General features: G+C 52.3%; 3 protein-coding genes across 6 annotated transcripts in view; all 3 read left to right on the plus strand.

Annotated features, from left to right (window-relative positions):
* Positions 1-5,452, plus strand: part of Oga (O-GlcNAcase) — a 34,589-nt gene extending 29,137 nt beyond the window's left edge. For both annotated transcript variants that reach the window (XM_035441802.1, XM_027407165.2), the window contains 2 exons: positions 106-265; positions 3,468-5,452. In XM_035441802.1, the coding sequence (XP_035297693.1) occupies positions 106-265; positions 3,468-3,604 (297 nt within the window). In that variant the 3' untranslated portion in view covers positions 3,605-5,452. The remainder of the gene's footprint in view (positions 1-105; positions 266-3,467) is intronic.
* A 752-nt stretch (positions 5,453-6,204) lies between these two features.
* Npm3 (nucleophosmin/nucleoplasmin 3) lies at positions 6,205-8,159 on the plus strand. Of its 3 annotated transcripts, none has more exons than XR_004768972.1 (6): positions 6,205-6,365; positions 6,652-6,737; positions 6,946-7,065; positions 7,179-7,394; positions 7,584-7,702; positions 7,779-8,159. XR_004768972.1 is itself a non-coding variant. In XM_027407166.2 (6 exons), the coding sequence occupies exons 1-5, from the start codon at positions 6,248-6,250 to the stop codon at positions 7,691-7,693; spliced, it is 528 nt and encodes a 175-aa protein (XP_027262967.1). In that variant the 5' UTR covers positions 6,206-6,247; the 3' UTR covers positions 7,694-7,702; positions 7,779-8,159. The 3 variants fall into 3 exon arrangements, 1 of the variants encoding a protein (XP_027262967.1); XR_004768973.1 differs by having other exon boundaries at positions 7,179-7,380; XM_027407166.2 differs by having other exon boundaries at positions 6,206-6,365; positions 7,179-7,272.
* Positions 7,802-18,903, plus strand: Fgf8 (fibroblast growth factor 8). The gene is made up of 7 exons (XM_035441325.1): positions 7,802-7,808; positions 12,749-13,135; positions 13,183-13,505; positions 13,845-13,931; positions 14,193-14,340; positions 17,532-17,638; positions 18,440-18,903. The coding sequence occupies exons 1-7, from the start codon at positions 7,802-7,804 to the stop codon at positions 18,728-18,730; spliced, it is 1,350 nt and encodes a 449-aa protein (XP_035297216.1). The 3' UTR covers positions 18,731-18,903.
* The last annotated feature ends 273 nt before the right edge of the window (positions 18,904-19,176 follow it).

Below are 19,176 nucleotides of genomic sequence, written 5' to 3' on the forward strand. Positions count from 1 at the left end.
GTTCTCTCTGTGCTGGCAAAGTTAACATTGCTTTCCTTTCCTGAATTCTGGGATACAGATAAAAGTAACTTGAAATAAAAAAGATTCTATTTTTTGTTTTCATAGAAAATAATGTTGAGTTTCCATGAAGAGCAGGAGGTTTTGCCAGAAACTTTCCTTGCCAACTTCCCTTCTCTGATAAAGATGGATATTCACAAAAAAGTTACAGACCCCAGTGTTGCTAAAAGCATGATGGCTTGTCTCCTGTCTTCACTGAAGGCCAATGGTGAGTACAAGGTGTAGAGCTGTATTATTTGATCGAGAGGGTTTTTTTTTTTAAATATTTTTACTTATTTTGTGGGTATGTATGTGTATGTATGGGTGTGTGAGCAGAAGCCAGAGGAAAATTTGTAGGAATTGATTCTCTTTTTACATGTGGGTCCTAGGGATCAAACTCAGGTTGGCAGGCTTGTTAGCTGGTCCTTTACTCACTGAACCATGTCACCAAGTCTCATTTATTTTTATTTATTTATTTATTTATTTATTGGTTTTTCGAGACAGGGTTTCTCTGTGTAGCTTTGGAGCCTATCCTGGCACCTGCTCTGGAGACCAGGCTGGCCTTGAGAACTCACAGAGATCCATCCACCTGTCTCTGCCTCTCGAGTGCTGGGATTAAAGGCGTGTGCCACTACGCTTGGCCAAGTCCTGTATTTTTAAAAGTATTTTGTTTTGCCCTTTTTGTCACAGCCTATCCTAGAGCCCTGTGCACATTCTTCTGTTTCAGCTTCCTGAGTGCTGAGACTACTCAAAATAAAAGAAAGCTGGGTCTGGTCACTCTTATAATCATAGCACTCAAGAAGAAGGGACTAGGATTGCTGCAAGGTCCAGGCCAGCCTGGGCTGTATAGTGAAGCCCTCTCCAAAAAAGCAGGGATTGGGAAAGGATGACAGTGCCACAAGATAGAAAGAGGAGGGCCCATCAGATGAAGGCCCTTGCTCAAAGATTCCAGCCTGATAACCTGACTTCCTTGACTTCCACATACATGCCATGACATATGGATCTTTTAAAAAAGCCTGCTGACCTGAATTGAGTTTCTAGAATCCTTGTAAAAGTAGAAGGAACCGGCTCCACAAAGCTGTCCTTTGGGTCCACATGTATGTCGTGGTACATGCACACACAGTAACAGTTTCTTTTCAGTTGTATTGCTCCCCCTCCTTGCAGTGTTTATGTGTGCCTTTGAGGGGGTGGTATGTGGTCTTACTACTATATTGCCTGGTTGCCCCCAATTCTTGGATTCAAGCTGTCTTCCTGCCTCTTAAGTAGCTGAGTCTGCACCTACTGTGTCTGGCTTGCTGCTTGAGTTATTACTGGTGTAAGAGTTTAGTAGTATGCATTGATTATTGAAAAATGCTTTTGTTCTTTTATAGCGTGAATACTAATTTTGACCCTCAGCAAGAAAGGAACACAAGAGATACTACATTCATTTTGCTTAGAGGCCCATAAATAGTTGAAAATTAAATTAACCTAATGAAGAACCTTGGTGCGATTTTTTTGTTAGAATATATCACTTAAATGGAGTCTTGGAAAACTCCTTGCTTCACCATTAGTGCTATGAGAAAAATACTGGCATAGAGCAAGACGATGTTTTAGACTCTGAGAGCCATAGACAGTGATTCTCCTATGAGCATTTAGTTTTTAAACAGCCTTTTAAAATGTAAGAACAAGTTTTAAGGTTGAACATTGTGGATACACACAGTCCCAGAATTTAAGAAGCTGCGGTAAGGGGATTACAAGTTCAGGGCTAGCTCAGCTACTTGGTGAGAACCTGTCTCAACAAAGGTTAGCTCTTGGCTGGTAGAAAGGTGACTAGTTAATCATGCCATTTTCAGAGTTGCAGAGGTCTGGTGATGTGGCTCAGTGGTAAAACACGCAGTAGGCTCGAGGCCCTGGCTTCTACCCCAGCACTGCCCACCCAACCCCCAAATTGTTTGGTTTGCATTTTGCACCATAGGAGATTCAGTCTAGGGCATCAATAGGTAGACACCACTGAGCTGTACCCCCCAGCCTTTTTAAAAAGAATTAATTATTTTATGTGTATTAGTGTTTGGTCTACATGTGTCTGTGCTCTATGCATGTGAATGCCGAGTGCCCTCAGGTGAGAAGGTGGCCCTCTTGTACTGGAATGACAGATAGTTGTGAGCCACTACGTAGGTCTTGGGAATTGAATCCAGATTCTCTACAAGAGCAAGTGCTCTTACCCACTGAGCCAACTTTTCCAGGTCCCCCTTCCTTTTTTTTTTTCATTTTGAGACAGTGTTTCTCAGTTTTTGAGATCTGCCTGAACTCATGGTAGCCTAGATAGTCCTTGAACTAGTGATCCTCCTGCCTTAGCCTCCCAGATAACTGCTGATAATAAACAATTCAGTTTGTAATCCACTCATGAAGACACATACTGTTAGTCCCAAAGCTCAGGAGGCAAAAGCAGGTGGGTCTCTGAGTTTGAGGCTATCCTGGTTTACATAGTTGAGTTCTAGTCTAGCCAAGGCTACATTGTGAGACCCTGAAGAAAGGAAAAATTAAACAGAATGCACCTTGTTTATTATTGCATTTATATGTTATTTGAATTAGTTGCATCCACTTTGCAGAATAATTCAACTTTAAAAGAGGATAATTCTCTGTGTGTACTTAGGACGAAATGTTACAGACATTAAATATGTCTGAAGGATATGCATGGGCCTGCTGAGTAAAGGCAATTGCTGCCAAACCTAATGACGTGAGTTCAGTCTCTGGGACCCATATAGTGGGTTGTCTTCTACCTTCCACACGGAACCTCTGCCCCAAACATACACACAGAGGATAAGTAATTTTTTAAAACAATGTTCAGCATTCTGATATACAGGCTTGTGACAGACTAGAGTAGGTTCTGCCTCAGGGATTCCTGAAAGTGTGTTAGGTGCTTTGAACAGAACTTACCTTTACTTTGAATGCCATTTCTCAAAGAATTTTCTTTTGTGGAAAGAGTTTTGCTTGCTTGCTTGATTTAAGGCAGTGTGGTGGCGCATGCTTTGAACAGAGGCAGGTGGATCTCCTGAGTTCAGAGTGAGCCTGCTCTAGTGATTTCTAGGCCAGCCAGGGCCACACAGTGAGATCCTATCTCAAAAACAAAAAAGAATTTAAGCAGTGAAGTAGTGGCAGACATCTTAAATCCCAATACTCAGGAGGAAGAGGCATTCAGATCTCTCTATACTTGAGGCCAACCTGGTCTGCAGGACAGCCAGGGCTACACAGAGAAAAACCCTGTCTCAAAAAAATTTTAAAACACATTGTGAGGCTCAGACTGTAGTTCCAAGTTATAAGTATAGCAAAACAGATAAAGAAATAAATGTATTGGTAAGAAATTTAGGGATAAAGCTTTCATCTATATTAAACATGATTCATGGTTATATTATATATTTACTTATATTTAAAACATTTTGTTTTATTTCTAGGATCCCGGGGGGCTTTCTGTGAAGTAAGACCAGATGATAAAAGAATTCTGGAATTTTACAGCAAGTTAGGCTGTTTTGAAATTGCAAAGATGGAAGGATTTCCAAAGGATGTGGTTATACTTGGTCGAAGCCTGTGACGTTGGTTGGCACTGTGAACTGTCCAGAGTCTCTTAACCCCACCTTGTGGTTGGTGGTTGAGGTCTTCACACAGTTCAGTGTCTGGAGCCGTGACAGATAAGCCAGTTGAATTGGAAACAAAGATGACTATAGAACTCACCATCCCCTGTTCAGACTGCTCACTGGTTGGAAGATAGTACTGCTGCATATCCTGCGGGAAAAAGATGTGGTGTGCCTCTCCTTTGGGTCTTGTGTTAGGTGTCAGGACCTCTTATGGGGCTCTGTAGGGAGAGGGTCTCAAATAAATGTAGTCAGCACTATTTTCTGCATCCAGTGTGGTTGCATTTCTCACCTACGAGTAATGAAGATCACTCTTTGTTCTCCGTGGTGCTGAATGAACTGTCTCTGTTCTTTGGAGACATGGCAGGAATGACAAAGAATTAGTGGGGTTCCAATTTGGGGCAATTTTTCTGCTTTTTGTAAAGCTCTGGCTAACTATCTCCTATAATGTTGGTTCAGGCAGTTGTGCTTTGTAGGGACAAATGTGCATTTGTTTGTGGCAAAGGCCTAAATGGACAAACTTGTAAATTTCTTTGTATATAGACTATAGCTGTAACCTGACTGTTCTTTTTGTTTACTGTTTTTATATTTTTTTTTCCTTTGAAAATGAAAGGTGTTGGTTTAGGGTGGCACTTTGAATAATGTAAACCAGTGGATGGTAGATTTCCTTTACGTTTGTCTTTAAAATGCCTCCCACATAGGAATAGGCCACGACTATTGGGGGGAGTGTCAGCTTTATAGGACTCAAATCTATTGGGAAGTGCATTACTTCTGGAGGTTAACCTTCATTGCAGATACGCATGTGAAATGTTCTGACATTGTTGTCATGTAAGGGTAAGTAAAGGGACTGACTCGTCTCTTCTGCCCTTAGAGCAGTTGTCATTTTATCTCAAGACCTGTTAACTACTGGTTTAATTGAATCAGTCTTTAATTCTTGCATGTTTGTATCTAATTTTTAAAAGAAAGAATAAGTATATGTTAACCATAAGTATACTTTTTCTTTTAATCAGAAGTTCTGAAAACTTCATGTATTTTAATTTAGATTTGGTGAATTTAAGGGTTTGAGCATGAAGCTGGCAGATGGTCTCTGCAGGGTTTTTTTTTTTTTTTAAATCATGGCTAGCTAGTGTCTTCTCTCTAGATTTCAACAGTATTTTGTTATCTTCTCTCAAGTTTTTCATCAGCTTTTGAACTCTGAGCTGAGGGGGGAGAGAGAAAAAGGAAACTTGAACATTTACTTTTATAGAACTCCAGTGTGAGCTTTTGAGATAGTCTTAAATTTAGCACTAGTGTACCTGGTGACTTCCAACTGAGGCCCAGGAGAGAGTGCTTGCTTAGAAGCCTCTTAGGGTAAAAACCTGTGATAGGCTATGTTGGAAAACTGAAATCAAGTTTGGTTTTGAAGGCTGAGGTGAAGGGCAAAATTTTTACTAGATACTAAAACCATTTAATGTTCCTCACCTTTCTCTTGAGTACAGCCCCATACTCTAGTGGGAATTACCACCTTTTATTTGGAGGGTTTCAGAGTCAGTTTCTTATGGAATCAGGAATTTTAAACAAGTTGCTTTTTGTTTCATGTTGGCTTTCAGTAATCACTTTGAATGATCTGAACATACCTGAAACATGTCCAGGTTTATACCATCATCGCTCTGGGATAAAGTGCTGTGCCAACTTACATGGTTATGAATATTAAGGTTGGAATATCATTTCATTGATTGTTTGAATCACAGCTCAGTTTCTGTAGAAAACAAACTGTAAAACTATCTGAAGACCATGCAAGAGGCAAAATAAAACTTGAAGTGAATTTGTGTGATAGTGTTCGACTTTTCTCTGCTCTCCGTCTGTTTCCCATCTCTTGATGCCTCAGCTAAGGCAAGCAATCTTCTCCCCAAAGCTGTTTCAATGTAGCCTGGAATTTGAAGACAGCGCTCCTTCCTGCCTTCCTCAGCAAAGAACTAACTTGCAGTTTTTCTCAGAAAGGTTCCTTTGTCTTTAGTTAGTTGCCCTCCTACTACAGTTACAATCTGTGAAGTAGAGGGGTTGCTTCTGAGTTTCTCTGTAGGGAGTGCAGTTGTTCTCCTTAAATAGGGGATACTGGTGTGGGGGTGTGTAGCCTAAGTTCTGTGAGGAGAGTCCTAAGGAGGAGGGTGTGCCTCAGCTGCCGGGAAGTGGGGCTCCAGGGCGGCTTGGATAGGAGCAGCGTCCATCCCGATCAGGGAGCTTATCTGAGGGGCGTCTAGCGCGGCCAAGGTGAGGGTGGGAATCCCTGAGGAAGGGGAGGATGGCTGCCCTGAACCACAGCGTCTCTGGACGAGGAGGCACGGAGGCGTATGACAGTAAGGTCGCTCCGTAACTGCGGGGTGGAAGAGAGGGTCTCTGGATGTGACGAGCTGTCTTCTGAGGCCGGGCTACCTGTCCTTGCGGAAGCGCTGACGGCTGCTCCCGCCCGTCCGGCGTGCGGCGTGCGGCGTGCGGCGTGCGGCGTGCGGCGTTCGGTTCGACTCACTCTGGCTGCGCGCGGCTCCTTTAATGGGCGGGGCCGGAACTGGCCGCGGTGCGGCGTGCGGTGCGTGCGGGGGCGGGGCTTCTCAGGCCGTTTCAGCATGGCGGCCGGCGCTGCTGCTGCTCTAGCCTTCTTGAATCAAGAGAGCCGAGCCCGGGCCGGGGGTGTGGGCGGCCTGCGGGTCCCGGCTCCCGTCACGATGGACAGTTTCTTCTTCGGTATTGAAGACTGGCGGGGCAGAGGGTGGTTCGGGGGCGAGTGAGGACCGCGGCCGGGCGCCGGGGGTGTGGGCCGAGGGTTGCCGGCTTTCCCTAGCCCTGCCCTCGGCCTGCAGGCCCAGAAGCTCGCCCCCCAGGTGCCTCAAGAAGGAACGCTTGGCAGCCAGGCGGCCCGTCAGCCCGCGGCGGCACGTGGCCGGGCGGGAGGGGCTGCGGGGTGTGTAGCGCCCTCGCGCGCGGCCCTCCGCGCGTGCTCCTCACGCGAACGAACGCCGGGCTCTTGCAGGTTGTGAGCTCTCCGGCCACACCCGCTCCTTCACTTTCAAGGTTGAGGAAGAGGAGGACACGGAACACATGCTGGCGTTGAACATGGTGAGGGGCTGGAGAGAGGGCGCTGGGGCCATGCACGCATCTCCCGCTCCCCCACCCCTGGGCCGGGAGTCGCTCGAGGCCACCCTCAGCGGGCTACTTCTCTGGGCCCCTCCCCGCGCACCCCCGGGTCTGGGTAGGCCTCAGGGTTAGCGGTCTTCTCTGTGGTGCGGGCCCTCATTTGAGACTGAGGTTCTGTATGCGCTTTCAGCTGTGCCTTACCGAGGGGGCCAAGGAAGAGTGTAATGTGGTGGAAGTTGTGGCCCGGGATCATGACAACCAGGAGATTGCAGTTCCTGTGGCCAACCTGAGGTTATCTTGCCAGCCCATGGTGAGTTGTGGCCATCCGTTCATTGGAGTACGGTGGGGCATAATTGAGAACTTCAGTATCAGTCCCAAGGTGGCTGGGCCAGAGTGGATCAGGCCTTCATTCCTGTCTTCCAGCTCAGTCTGGATGATTTCCAGCTCCAACCACCTGTAACCTTCCGCCTGAAGTCGGGTTCTGGGCCTGTGCGCATCACTGGCCGGCATCGGATTGGTGAGAAGACTGGGCCCTCCCATCTCTCCACCAGTGCATCCTGAGTCCCAGATTGTGGTTCCAGTATTATGTGCCTTTCACTGCCCCGCCCAAGCCTATGAACTTCTGGTAACCTGTCCCAGGTGCCGCAGCCCCAATGATGTGGGCAGGCCCTCTTTTTCCTTCTTCGGGGTAGTGTCTGACGTCTGTCCTTCCCATCTAGACTGGAAGAAGGGGTTCCCGTCCCCCTAGCACTCCAGGGAATTGAGGACCGGGCATGTGGTGTAAGGACGGTTGGCTCTAACCTCCCGTCTGACCGTGTGTCTCCACAGTTTGTATAAACAATGATCTTTCTGAAGAAAGTGAGGATGATGAGAGTGAAGAGGGGGAAGTCAAGCTGTGTGGCATCCTTCCTGCCAGAAAGCACAGGGACAGGCCCTAGCCCTCTCCGGTGAGTAGGAGGGGAACTGGGAAGTTAGGGGAGCAGGTGAGGGCTCAGACCCTGACTTCTTACTTTGTTTTCTCAGGTTAGCCGCTTGCTACAGGCATCATGCACCGTATGTTCCTGGACAAGTTTCAAGAATTGTAAATGTTTTTCTCGTTGAAGAGGAGAGTTTGGGAAGGGGCAGGTGGGAGGAACTTGGACCGGTGCTAAGAGAACTGCGTTCTCCACAGGGCCCTGTGTTTACTCCTACAGGTTGCCTGAAGCTTCCCTTTTCTATTGGGGTGGGATGACCTTTGAACATTGACCCCCCCCCACCTGCCCAGATTGAAAGTTTTGTGAACCCCCAGGTTAAGTTCTCAGCACTGAAAAAAAAGAAAAAAAATAAAGTTCAGAACAACGTTTTTAACACTTTTTACATTTTTAGGTAAAGATCTAAATAAAGTGGTATGTGGTTTTTTTGCAATTCTTGTGTGGCTTTTTCCAACCATGAGGTTTCCCTAGGGACCACAAGGTGGCACTGTGGCAGCACAGAGTGGTCCTAGTTCCAGGGCTGGTGAGAAAATGTGGCCTCCTGTTCCCCAGGGCCTAACTCGGGCCTAAAAGTCCCTTCTGCCCTGCAGCAGAGGGACCTCCCGTTGCCGCCTCTTCGGTGTTTCTGCAGGTGGGGGAGGGCCATCGCAGGAGGTTATCAGCTTCCAAACAAGGGGTCTGGGCCTCTGTCAGCACTCAGGCTGATGGGCAGAGAGGGACAGATAAGTGGGCTGAAGAAACCTGAGGAATGTGCATCCCTAGCCCCATGAGGGGGCTCAGCCCAGGGAGAGAGCCTGTGAGGGGTGGGGTTGGGACCTGTCCTGGCTCTTCTGGTCTTTGAGGCAGGTTGAGTAGAGCAGGGTCCTTAGAAACCTGATTCCCAGGGCCAGATGGAGGGAACTGGCCAGATTGGGTGACAGAGAAACCAGAATCCGGGTGGCCTGGCATATGGGGGCAGAAGGGAGCTCACGGGAATCAGACGCCTCTGCTGAGGGGTCATTACCTCCCAGAGCTCCACACTGTCTCATCCCTAGAATCGGTGTTTCTGGGGACTGGCTACTGCTATGCCACGAAGAGAAAGGGGGTTGCTTGTGTGAGGACTGTGTGCACCCAGCTCTGGGGTCAGCAGTTCAGCTGTGTTGGGGGGGGGGTCAATGCCCTACAAACAAACAAAAAGGTGACCTCCCCAGACAGGCTGAAGATGGACAGAGAACAGGGCCTGAGAGAATCAGGTTAATTCACACCAGCTGACCAGCAAGTAGGGGGCCTGTCAATAATACAGAGGCTGGGTTGGGGGCAGGTGGTCGACTTCAAGGGTGTCCCCCATAGCATAGAAAGCAGTACCTAACCCAGGCGTGGTAGCACATGCAAAGCTTGGGAAGCTAAAACATGAAAACTGAGAGTTGGGAGGCCAGCTTGGGCTCCAGGGGTAGGGTAAGGAGGAGAGAGAAGTGGTACCTCTTAGCCTTACAAGTTTTTCCTTATCTATGTGATGAGTTAGGTGTACGTTTTCAACCTCCCTTTCTCAAGTGGAAGACAAAAGACGCCCTTCTGTGTTTCGGAGATCAGGGTCTCCAAGCCCAGTACCTAACTAACCTCGAGGTGTTTCCACCACCGACCCTGCCAGGAGTCATTCGCGGAGTCTCGAACTGGAGCGGAAGGCAGAACTAGCGCCCTCTGGTGGGCTTGCTTAAAACTGCTTGTGGAAACGCTCCCTAGGGGCTAACGCCCGCTAAGGTTAAGGCGGGATAAGTCACTAAGTTTTGAATACATGCACGCTTTCGTTTACACGAAATACTCGAGCTAGGAGAGAGGAGTTAGTTGGTGGTATTCCCTTATCCTTTCGGCTTCTTCCTCCAACCCCTGGGTACGTGCATAAATGCAGAGACTAGCCATCACTCGGCTACCCCTTGCGCGTACTCCCCCACCATCAGTGTCTACCCCCTGTGACTCCGTTGATCGCCCATTGTATTTCTCGCCTGTTTTCCCAGTGGGTCTCCCGGTGGGTGAACTACGAGCAGAGTTCTGCCCGCAGTGGGAGCCCAATCCACATTTGCCTTCTAGTTCTGGAGTCTCCCGGCCCCTTGTGGCGCGGAGCAGACAGACTTGGGAATTGTTTTTCCCCCCTTCTAGATCACACCTTTCCAGGAGACCCCTTTTCTGCACTCTCAGCACACAACAGGAGTGCTGCCAATTCTCTGGCCTCAGACAGCTAGCGGATTGTGGGATAGGATTGTGTCTGGAGAATGCTGAAGGGGCAACACGGTATTGGGAGTTGGTACGAAGAAAGGTGGCTCTGGATCTTGGTGCAAAGTGGCTAACGCTGTCGCGGGGATTTGCATTTGAACCGTCGGAATAGATTCTGCAGCGCTTTGAACGCGGAGCTCTGGAGGTGTGAGTCACTTCAACCTGCAGGCGTGGTGGCCTGGGTGTGGATTTGAGGGGCCTGTGGCCAGGCCAGGGCTGCGGTAGGGGCCTGGCGAGCGCATGTTTGCAGAGAGGGCCGTTTGTGTTGGCAAAGAGTGTGTGTTTGTGTTTGCAGGAGGGAGTGTGTGTATGTGTGTGTTTGTGTTTGCGAAGTGTGGGGGCGGCCGGGAAAGGTGGCCAGGCTGTCACTCAGAGATCAGGATGACAGGCGCTCCCTCATCTAGGCGCGGGAGCTCTGATTGCAGATTCAAGGAAACAAAATAGCAATTGTAATTACGGGGCTTTGATAAGATAAAGGAAGGAGGGAGCTGGCCGGGAGGCAGGCTAGCAAGAGAGGGAGGGAGAGTGGCCTGCGGGAGCCCCGAGAAACATTTGCATCTGTCAGTCACTGACTGCTCTGGGTGCCAACTGTGTGTGGGGGCATCTATCCTTCCCCCCAAAAAAGACCCGGAATTTTGGGGAGACTAGAAGAAGCCCGAAGATCTGGGCGATGCTCCATCCAGTTCCTAGGACTTTCCACATGTAAAAGAATTTGGTCTCTCAGAGGTGGGAGGCAGAGATAGAAAGTAGGGGTAAAACCCTGACCTGGGACCCTTCTCTGGGGTGGGGCTGGGGGTGCTTGTGTCTGCTGAGGGTGAGGGAAGTGACACTGTAGATGGTGGATCACTAAGGTTCAGCTGTGGAGGATACACAAACATGATGCCATTCACAAACATGATGCCAGTCAGGTGCTCCACCCTGTACATATACACTGGGAACTGGGACCCCTGTTCCTCACGCTTATTTTCAGAGTGCTGTGTTCATAGTGGGGAGAGGGTCCTTCCCTCTCAGGAGGAGTCTATCCTTTGCCTTCCTTTTGCTTAGGCATTCACTCATTAACACACTCAGAAATAAGCACTCTTGAGGGCCTCTTAGTCCAAGCACATGAAGTAAAGTCCATGAGCAAACAGACATCACCTCTGCCAGCTTGGAGCACCACAAAAGAGGGCAGACAAGTCACCCTGAAGGCCCTTGGCAAAGCACACAGTGAAAGGCCGGGGCTGGCCTTCATTATGGGCACTGGAGCCCCTCGGACCTATTTTCCCCTTCGTGGACTTCCCAGTGGGGTTGAAAGGAGCTATTGCCTGCCAAATCATTACCAGACACCAGCGTGCAGTAACTGGTCCGCCTGGCTATCATCTGTTGGCAAGTGAAGCCAAGTCTCCTTGGGAAAGTCACCATGGGTGGAATGCAGTCTGAATGCTCAGCAAGGTTCCCCATCCATCCACCCAACACTCACGATCTGCAGAGCGGCTCTGCCAGCTCTGCCATGAACTGCAAATCCTGAGCTGGGAAGTCCCTTGCCTTCAGGTCTGTGGGGATCAGAATTCCTGAAGGCAATCACAAATGAGCTCAGGAAGTCTACTTGCCTGAGAAGGCTGAGAGGGACTCCCTGCACCCTGTCCTATATATCGCTGAGTGCTTGCAGGGCTGAGCCGGACTCCCTGGGAGTCACCTTCTATACATTGCGCAGTACTTGCATTTGCAGCCGGGAGTGGGGAAAGATGGGATACAGAAAAGGGAGAGGCGGGCAAAACTGGAGTGTGTTGATTGACAAGGACCTGCTTGCCTCCCTCCGGCCTCTGAAGGCTTCCTAGGGCCACCAGAACTTCTAGCTCTACCCCAGAGACACAGAGGGTCAGTAGAGAGCAGGCTGTGGGTGACTGCAGCAGCTGGGCGGACATCAGTGGCTCCACCTGTTCCTCCTGGCCCCGGGAGTCTCTGCTACCCAGGTTGTGCCCACAGAAACAAAGTGGTGGCTCAGGGTTCCCAGAAACCTATGAAGAAAGCAGTGAGGTGAGGGGCTGAAGGGCTTCCGAGAGTCTACCTTCTCACCAGCACCACCCCCTCCAGCCGACACAAGGCGCCAGATACCTGCCCAAGGGAAACATCATGGAACTCAGAGGCGAAAGGCTAGGGAGCTTGGGTCCAAGTCCTCATTCCTCGAGGAGAGTTGCCGAATGTAGCTATTTTTTGCTAGTGCTAATTGCTCAGTTTTAGAGGGGGACAGTGACTGTGGGCCCTGCAGGGACCTCTGGGCTCCTACCACACAGATGCCTCAAGGTTCCTTTCTCGCTTCAGGCTAGTGGGGGTGGGGTGGGGATGGATAGGGGCAAGGTGGATGGTGATAATGGGGTGACGGGAGGCATTTCTCCCTCCCAGGCCTCTTTGGAGACTGTGAGACACGAAATCAGCAGGCTGGATTCTTAGAAAGGTGGAGGAGCGGGTTCCTGCGACGCACAAGGGACCCTCTGCACAGCCGCTCATTCCACTGTTCGCTGCCGCTCCTATAAGCACACAGTAGGCGATTCAAACACCGGCGAGGAGGCCAGATATGTAAGTAGACCCGACCCCACGTGGAGAAACACGCTTGCCGGAATCGAGCGCACCGGACCCCACCAAAAATGCTGTCCTAGGCGACCCCCATCCCTGGGCCACCCCGCCCAGGGACGCTCGAGGAGACAGGCAAGGGTAGTGGGAGGCGCCCACACCGGCCGCCCCCGCCCCTCCCGCGGGTCCCCAGACCCCTCCCCTGAGCCAGACCCCCAATCCCAGCCCTGCCCGCCGCCCCGCCCCGGGCCGCCCCGCCCCCGCCCGGGCGGCGACCCGGCCCCAGCGCCCAGCCGGGGGGTGCGGGCTTCGGCCGCCCGCCCCGCACTCCCCCCTCGCGGCCGGTGCGGCGCCCCCCGCCCCTGCCCTTCACTTCCCTCCCACCACCCCACCCACCCCGCAGGCCCGTTACCCTCCCGCCTGCTCCGGCTCCTGAGCAGCCAGCGGCCACCGGCTCCGGCAGCGGCGCAGAGCGGATCAGCGCGCGCGGCGAGCACGACATTCCACGGGACCCGCCGAGCCGCGTCGGCATCGTCGCTGGGCTCCCGCACCCCGACCTTCCTCGGCCTCCGCCCCTTCGGCTCGTCCCTCGTCCCCCCGCGGCCTCCCGGGGCCGCGCGCCATGGGCAGCCCCCGCTCCGCGCTGAGCTGCCTGTGAGTACCGCGGTCCCCCCGCGTCCCCGTCGGCCGGCGCCCGCCGCGCCCTCTCTGCTCACCCCGCGCCTCTCTCCTGCCCGCTTTTGTCTCCCACAGGCTGTTGCACTTGCTGCTTCTCTGCCTCCAAGCCCAGGTAAGGAGCGCTGCGCAGAGGCGGGGGCCGGGCGCGGGGGACCCAGCTGACACTGTCGGGCAGGGACACGAGGACCGACCCTTCGGCCAGCGCAGCAGGGCTGGAAAGAACCTTACCAACCCAGCCCCAAACTACCCCGAGGAGGGATCTAAGGAACAGAGAGACAGTGTCCTGCCTAAAGTCACACAGCGAGTGAGTGGAGAGACTAGAACCCCAGGGTCTTGAGCCCAGCGAGTCGCAAACGCGTGCCAGCCAGGTCGGGTGGATGGGAACTTTACCTGTAGCCACACCTGGCCTCCCTTAGGAAGGCGGGAGCTGGAGCCAGCGGGTGTTGCTTGTCACGGGAAGTTGGGATGTAGCTGCAGCAAAGATCTCCGCTGCTCCCTGGGGAGACTCCTGGCCAGTTTCGGCCAACGATCGTGTTAGTCTAGGCCCTTTGCACTCTCAACATTTGCTCCGTAAATTTGTCTTTATAAATGTCACGGGCCGGGTAGCGTTGCCTCGCTACTTAAAAGCACCCTGCTCCTCTAGGAAGGCCCGGGCGGGGGGCCTGCGCTGGGCAGGGAGCCCGCTTCCCTGCTCCGAGCTGGCCGGGAGCCCCAGGGTGTTTCCCAACAGGTGGGTCCAGATTCTCCCTCATCCCGGGTTCATCCATCCTGGGCTGGGTCTGCGCGACTTCCCCGCGGGGGTTGGTGGCCTGAGCCAGCATGTTGGGGGGATGTCCCCCAGTCCTTGCTGGCTGCCTGGCGCGGCGGGAGGTGGGCACAAGGGCAGTGGGGACCACTCGGGACCCCTGGGCGGAGTAGCATTATAATGGCGTGCTGTGTATTTTTCAATTTCCTAAAGGTAACTGTTCAGTCCTCACCTAATTTTACACAGCATGTGAGGGAGCAGAGCCTGGTGACGGATCAACTCAGCCGCCGCCTCATCCGGACCTACCAGCTCTACAGCCGCACCAGCGGGAAGCACGTGCAGGTCCTGGCCAACAAGCGCATCAACGCCATGGCAGAAGACGGAGACCCGTTCGGTAAGGCGCATTCCCCGGGGCCTGGGGAGGAAAGGGAGTGGTGGACCTCGCCGCTCCCCACCAGTGACCAGAGAGGCCTGTGAGCTCCCCAGCTGAGAAGGGAAGGAGTTAAGGCAAAAAGGTGCCTTGAGGGTCAGCTGGAGAGAATGGTAGGGAAGGGACCCTGGGGAGGATGTGGCCCACAGGTACCCTCTCTTTCCTGCTTCGCAAATGAATGAACTCAGGAGTCTCCCTTACAACCTTCCCCCCTTCATACACCTCTTTCCAGCTGCAGGTGGAGGCAGAGTGTCAGGGGAGGGAGCCCAGATTTAAGGGAAGTTCTTGAAAGAGGATATGTCGCCAGAGCCCACAAAAGGAGGGGGGGGAGAAAATCCAGAAAGCCCCCGTTCTGTTCTCCCAGTTTGGAAAGGGGGATGCTGCATACTGATCAGTGGAGTCAGTAACACGGCGAGGCTCGGTCTGGAAGTTAGACTCCCAGCTCCGCTTGTGGATACCCCAGGGGGCTGAGTTGGCTGGCGGCTCCCCAGGGGTTGCTGAGCACAGTGAGCTACTGGGGCAGGGGCTGAGGACTGACTGATTTCCAGAACATTCAATGTTCCTGTCTTGAGATGGGGCCAATTTCCAGAGTCCTGCATGGACTACGAGGAAGGCAAACCCTCTGGGTGGCTCGTGCTGTTTTTAAGAGAGTGATTATTGTGAGTTTAAAAACCTTCAAATAATGATCAACTTAAACAAGCTTGAAGGGAGAAAGGAAGACACTATTAAAGTGTAATAAAAAGGTGAGACATTTTAAGAGCTAAGAAGAAAAATGAAGAATGATATAAAACAGAAAAAGAACCAGGCCTTTTTTTTTTTTTCAGATGTAGAGTTTAAAAGGAGTTGCAAGTCTGTAAATGTTTTTAAAAAAAGAGGCTAAAGATTGTTCTCTAGGAATCTCGGGAGAGACCCCTGCGTCTGGCAGAGCGATTAAAACTCTTCTTGCTTTCACCTTTTTTAACATTTCCTGAATACTTTCTCCTCTTCTCCAGCCAGTTTGGGGGATCGAGCGTGTCTCGCTGCATGTTTTCAGCATTGACTTCCCTTCAAAGCTGGAGGGGGAGACATAATTTTCCCGGGATAAACCTGTCACTGAGGTGGAAGAATAGGTTTGAAAATGTTCAGCTTTCTAAAAGCCTGGGTTGGGAAAGCCTCTGTAAACTGCATGTCCAGACTCCCCAGATTGGTCTGAGGAGAGTGGGGGCTCTTTGGGTGGGGGTGGGGGGCGGCCTGCCTGGTGGCCGAGCTCCCCCGCTGGGCTGGCAGAGCAGGCCTTCAGGCCCTTTGTCCCTCCAAATTGGCTGCTTGCTGCCCTTCTCAGCTTCCCAACAAGAAAAAGGAAAGAATGGCTGCCCCTACTGGAGCAAATGGTCCCGCATCCTTGGGTTTGAGGTGGGAAGGGGAAACATAACTGGCCGTGATGGAATTTGTCTTCAGGCATCAGAAGAGGGCTGATGCCCACTTCCTTTCCTCAGACCCAGAGGAGGCTCCCAGGGTTCCTTGGTCTCTGCCTGCAGGGCAGAAGTTTGGGTCTGGGGCTCCAAAAACAGGGCATAAGATATACAGACCGGGGAGAGCAATGGAGAGGTCCCAAGAAGAGATGGAGGTACCCCACTTTGTCATTTGATGCCGGGCTGAAATCTTCAGAGCAGGGTCCTCTCACCCCTTCCCTAGCCTGAATGCATCCTTCCCTGGGTCATGAAGCAACTGCTTCTTGCTTTACCAAGTAGGCATGAGAGTAATGAGCAGATTGCCTGGGTCTGAGGAGACGTGAGCAGGAGGAGAGGTGGAAGGTTGCATTTCCCAGCTGACTTGGGGACTTCTGGGTCTTACTCTAGTGCCTATGTGAAGAGAGGGGAGTTAGAGGCTGGGCTGTATGAGGGCTTCATTGAGAACCCTGTGCTCCCACTCCTCGAATTGGTTTTGGAGAGGGAGAGAGACATGTTAAGACAGAACTGCTTTCCCAAGGAGGAAAGGGCTGGGCTCGGTAGTAGGGAGGACAAGCCATCTAGTTTTCTGCCCCATCATCTCATTCAGCCCTCCCTCCCTTCTTGGGAACAGTCTCTAAGAGAACAATTACATAAAGCAGTGGTCAGGACCAGCCTCTCAGGCAAGTTGGCCACCCCCATGAACAGGAAGTAGGGAAGGGCACAGAATTCGGCCCCAGGCTTCTATCACCTCTGAAGGCATTTGGCCAGTGCCTAAGAAGCCCTGCTGTATTGGAGAGAAAAGACAACGGAGTTGTTGGTGTCTCCTTGTTGGAGCTGGACTCTGAGGACTGGGAGGCTGAGGGAAAGGGGAAGGATCCTCCTGGCTGGTGTCTGGGTCCAGAAAGCAGAGTGCTGGGAGAAACGCCTTCTCCTCTAATAACACTAATTCTAAATCGAGTGTGTGTGCGCGTGCACATTCTCAAGAGTGCTTGTGTGTGTGCCTGCAAGTGCCCACAGAGGTCAGAAGAGGGTGGTGGAGCCCCTGGAGCTGGAGTGGCAGGCAGCTGTGAGTTGTGTGGGTCTTGAGAAGTGAACTCCTGTCCTCTACAACGGCAGAAGGCTGAGCCATTTCCCCAGCAGCTCTGTCACATCTTGAAGAGCAGGGGGCTGCCCAAAGGGTGGGGGACGGCCAGGGCAGGAGCAGAACAAGATGGCGTTTTACCTTTAGCCTCGTGGTGGGAGGTCACCACTGTTCCCAGATGTTCTTAATGATCTGTGGGGCATGAGCTCATGATGGTCTAAGCTGGAAAGATATTCAGAGATCTCTGAAGTTAGCTATGCAACCTACACAAATGAAATTTTACTTGGTACCTCAACCTAATAATATGGTTTCTAGCATGAAAAGAGAGCTAAAGGAATGGAGATTTGGGCTTCTCAATTTGATGCATGCAAACAGTTCTATGAAACTTGTAAACTGTGATCTGTCCTAGCCCCTTCATAAGTCCAGAGGTAAAGTCTGGACTTATGAAGTCCTGAAAAGAGTGTTGACCTTCCTTAGGGCTGCCCAGAGCATCAGTGGGCTGGGGCCAGAGCCTGTGTTTTCTGTTCCTAGCCCTTGGAGCAGTTGTTCCAGGGATAGGACACAGCCCTGGCCAGCCATTTGGGGTGAAGCTTTGGAACACAGAGGTTACAGATTTAGTGACCATCCCAAAACTTCCCTGACAGCAAAGCTCATTGTGGAGACGGACACTTTTGGAAGTAGAGTTCGAGTCCGTGGAGCAGAGACAGGTCTCTACATCTGCATGAACAAGAAGGGGAAGCTAATTGCCAAGGTGAGTTTCCAGAAGGGAAGAGACTGACTGAGCCTCTGTGGTACACTTTAATCTCAGCAAGGTGGGTGGACAGGCATGGTACCTTGGTTACCTTAGGGCTTGTCTAATGATTAGATGGAGGAGTAAGAGAGAAGTAAAAAGCCAGAGAGAGAGGAAAACCTATGAACATGAAGGAGGAAGGCCAGGAAAAGGGTTGGGGGTGGTGATGGCAAATTCCATATATCTTTTTAACAAATCGCCAAATTGCTTTGCTATTATGTCCAATTACATGGTACCAGCATTTGGAATGTTCAGTAAGCCGCAGGCCCAGCCCCTCGGCCTAGCTCTGAAATGGCCCCATTAGTCACGGCTCCTCTCCAGCCTCAAGCTCCCTGCTCCTAGGCTTCATGGCTTGGGCCTCCAAGTCCCTCCCAGACCTCCCCTCCCCCGCGTAGGGTGGCTGTCCCGGGGGCTGATCCCGAGTCCCGAGATGCTGAGGGGGGCAGGTGGAGAAACGGGGCCAGGCCAGGCCAGACTGGTGGGCAGGAGGCCAGAACGGGCAGGCTTTGGGCCCCTCTGCTCGGGCCCAGCCCCTCCGTAGACAGCCATGTGTCTCTGCTGCCCAGGAGGACAGGAAGTTGCCGGGTGGGCTGCGGGTTGTGAGGGATTAGAGAGCGGGTGCCCGGGTAGGGGGTGGGGCCGGGCTCGGGCTCCCCTCGCCATCTGCTGGGGTGCCCACCTGCTGTCTGGGGCCGCTGTCCCTCTGTCTCACATGGAGGGAGGCTCCGTAACACCACGTCTGTCCCCCACAACTACCTGCAGAGCAACGGCAAAGGCAAGGACTGCGTGTTCACCGAGATCGTGCTGGAGAACAACTACACGGCGCTGCAGAACGCCAAGTACGAGGGCTGGTACATGGCCTTTACCCGCAAGGGCCGGCCCCGCAAGGGCTCCAAGACGCGCCAGCACCAGCGCGAGGTGCACTTCATGAAGCGCCTGCCGCGGGGCCACCACACCACCGAGCAGAGTCTGCGCTTCGAGTTCCTCAACTACCCGCCCTTCACGCGCAGCCTGCGGGGCAGCCAGAGGACTTGGGCCCCGGAGCCCCGATAGGCACCCTCCCGGCCCCTCCCTGCTCCGCCGGCCGCGGACTCCAGCGAGAGATCAACCGGCCGGCGCCACTGCGAAGGGGAGGAGCTGGGGAGCTGCCTTCTAGTTGTGGATATTGTTTGCTGTTGGGTTTTGTTTTCGTTTTTTAACAAAAGAGAGGTTCTATTTTTGTATTCCACTTGCTGTGGTGTCTGTTTTCTTAACTCTCAGGAAAGCCCCTCGGTGACCTGAGACAGGGTTCCCGTGGGCCTCCCTAGGGTGGGTGGAGGGCTCTCTGGTCTGGCAGACTTTATCCTGAGGTCTCAGCACTGGCAGGGCACCTGGCCAGGACAGCCAGGGCCACTCTGTGCCCCGGGCAGGGGTCAGGGAGCAAAAGGTTGTGCCTAAGTCAGTCCCTTAGGGGTGGGTGTCAATGGGGGTGGTTGTGTACTAGTCACTATTAAATGTTT

Source organism: Cricetulus griseus, chromosome 3, assembly GCF_003668045.3.
Source record: "Cricetulus griseus strain 17A/GY chromosome 3, alternate assembly CriGri-PICRH-1.0, whole genome shotgun sequence".
NCBI lineage: Eukaryota > Metazoa > Chordata > Mammalia > Rodentia > Cricetidae > Cricetulus > Cricetulus griseus.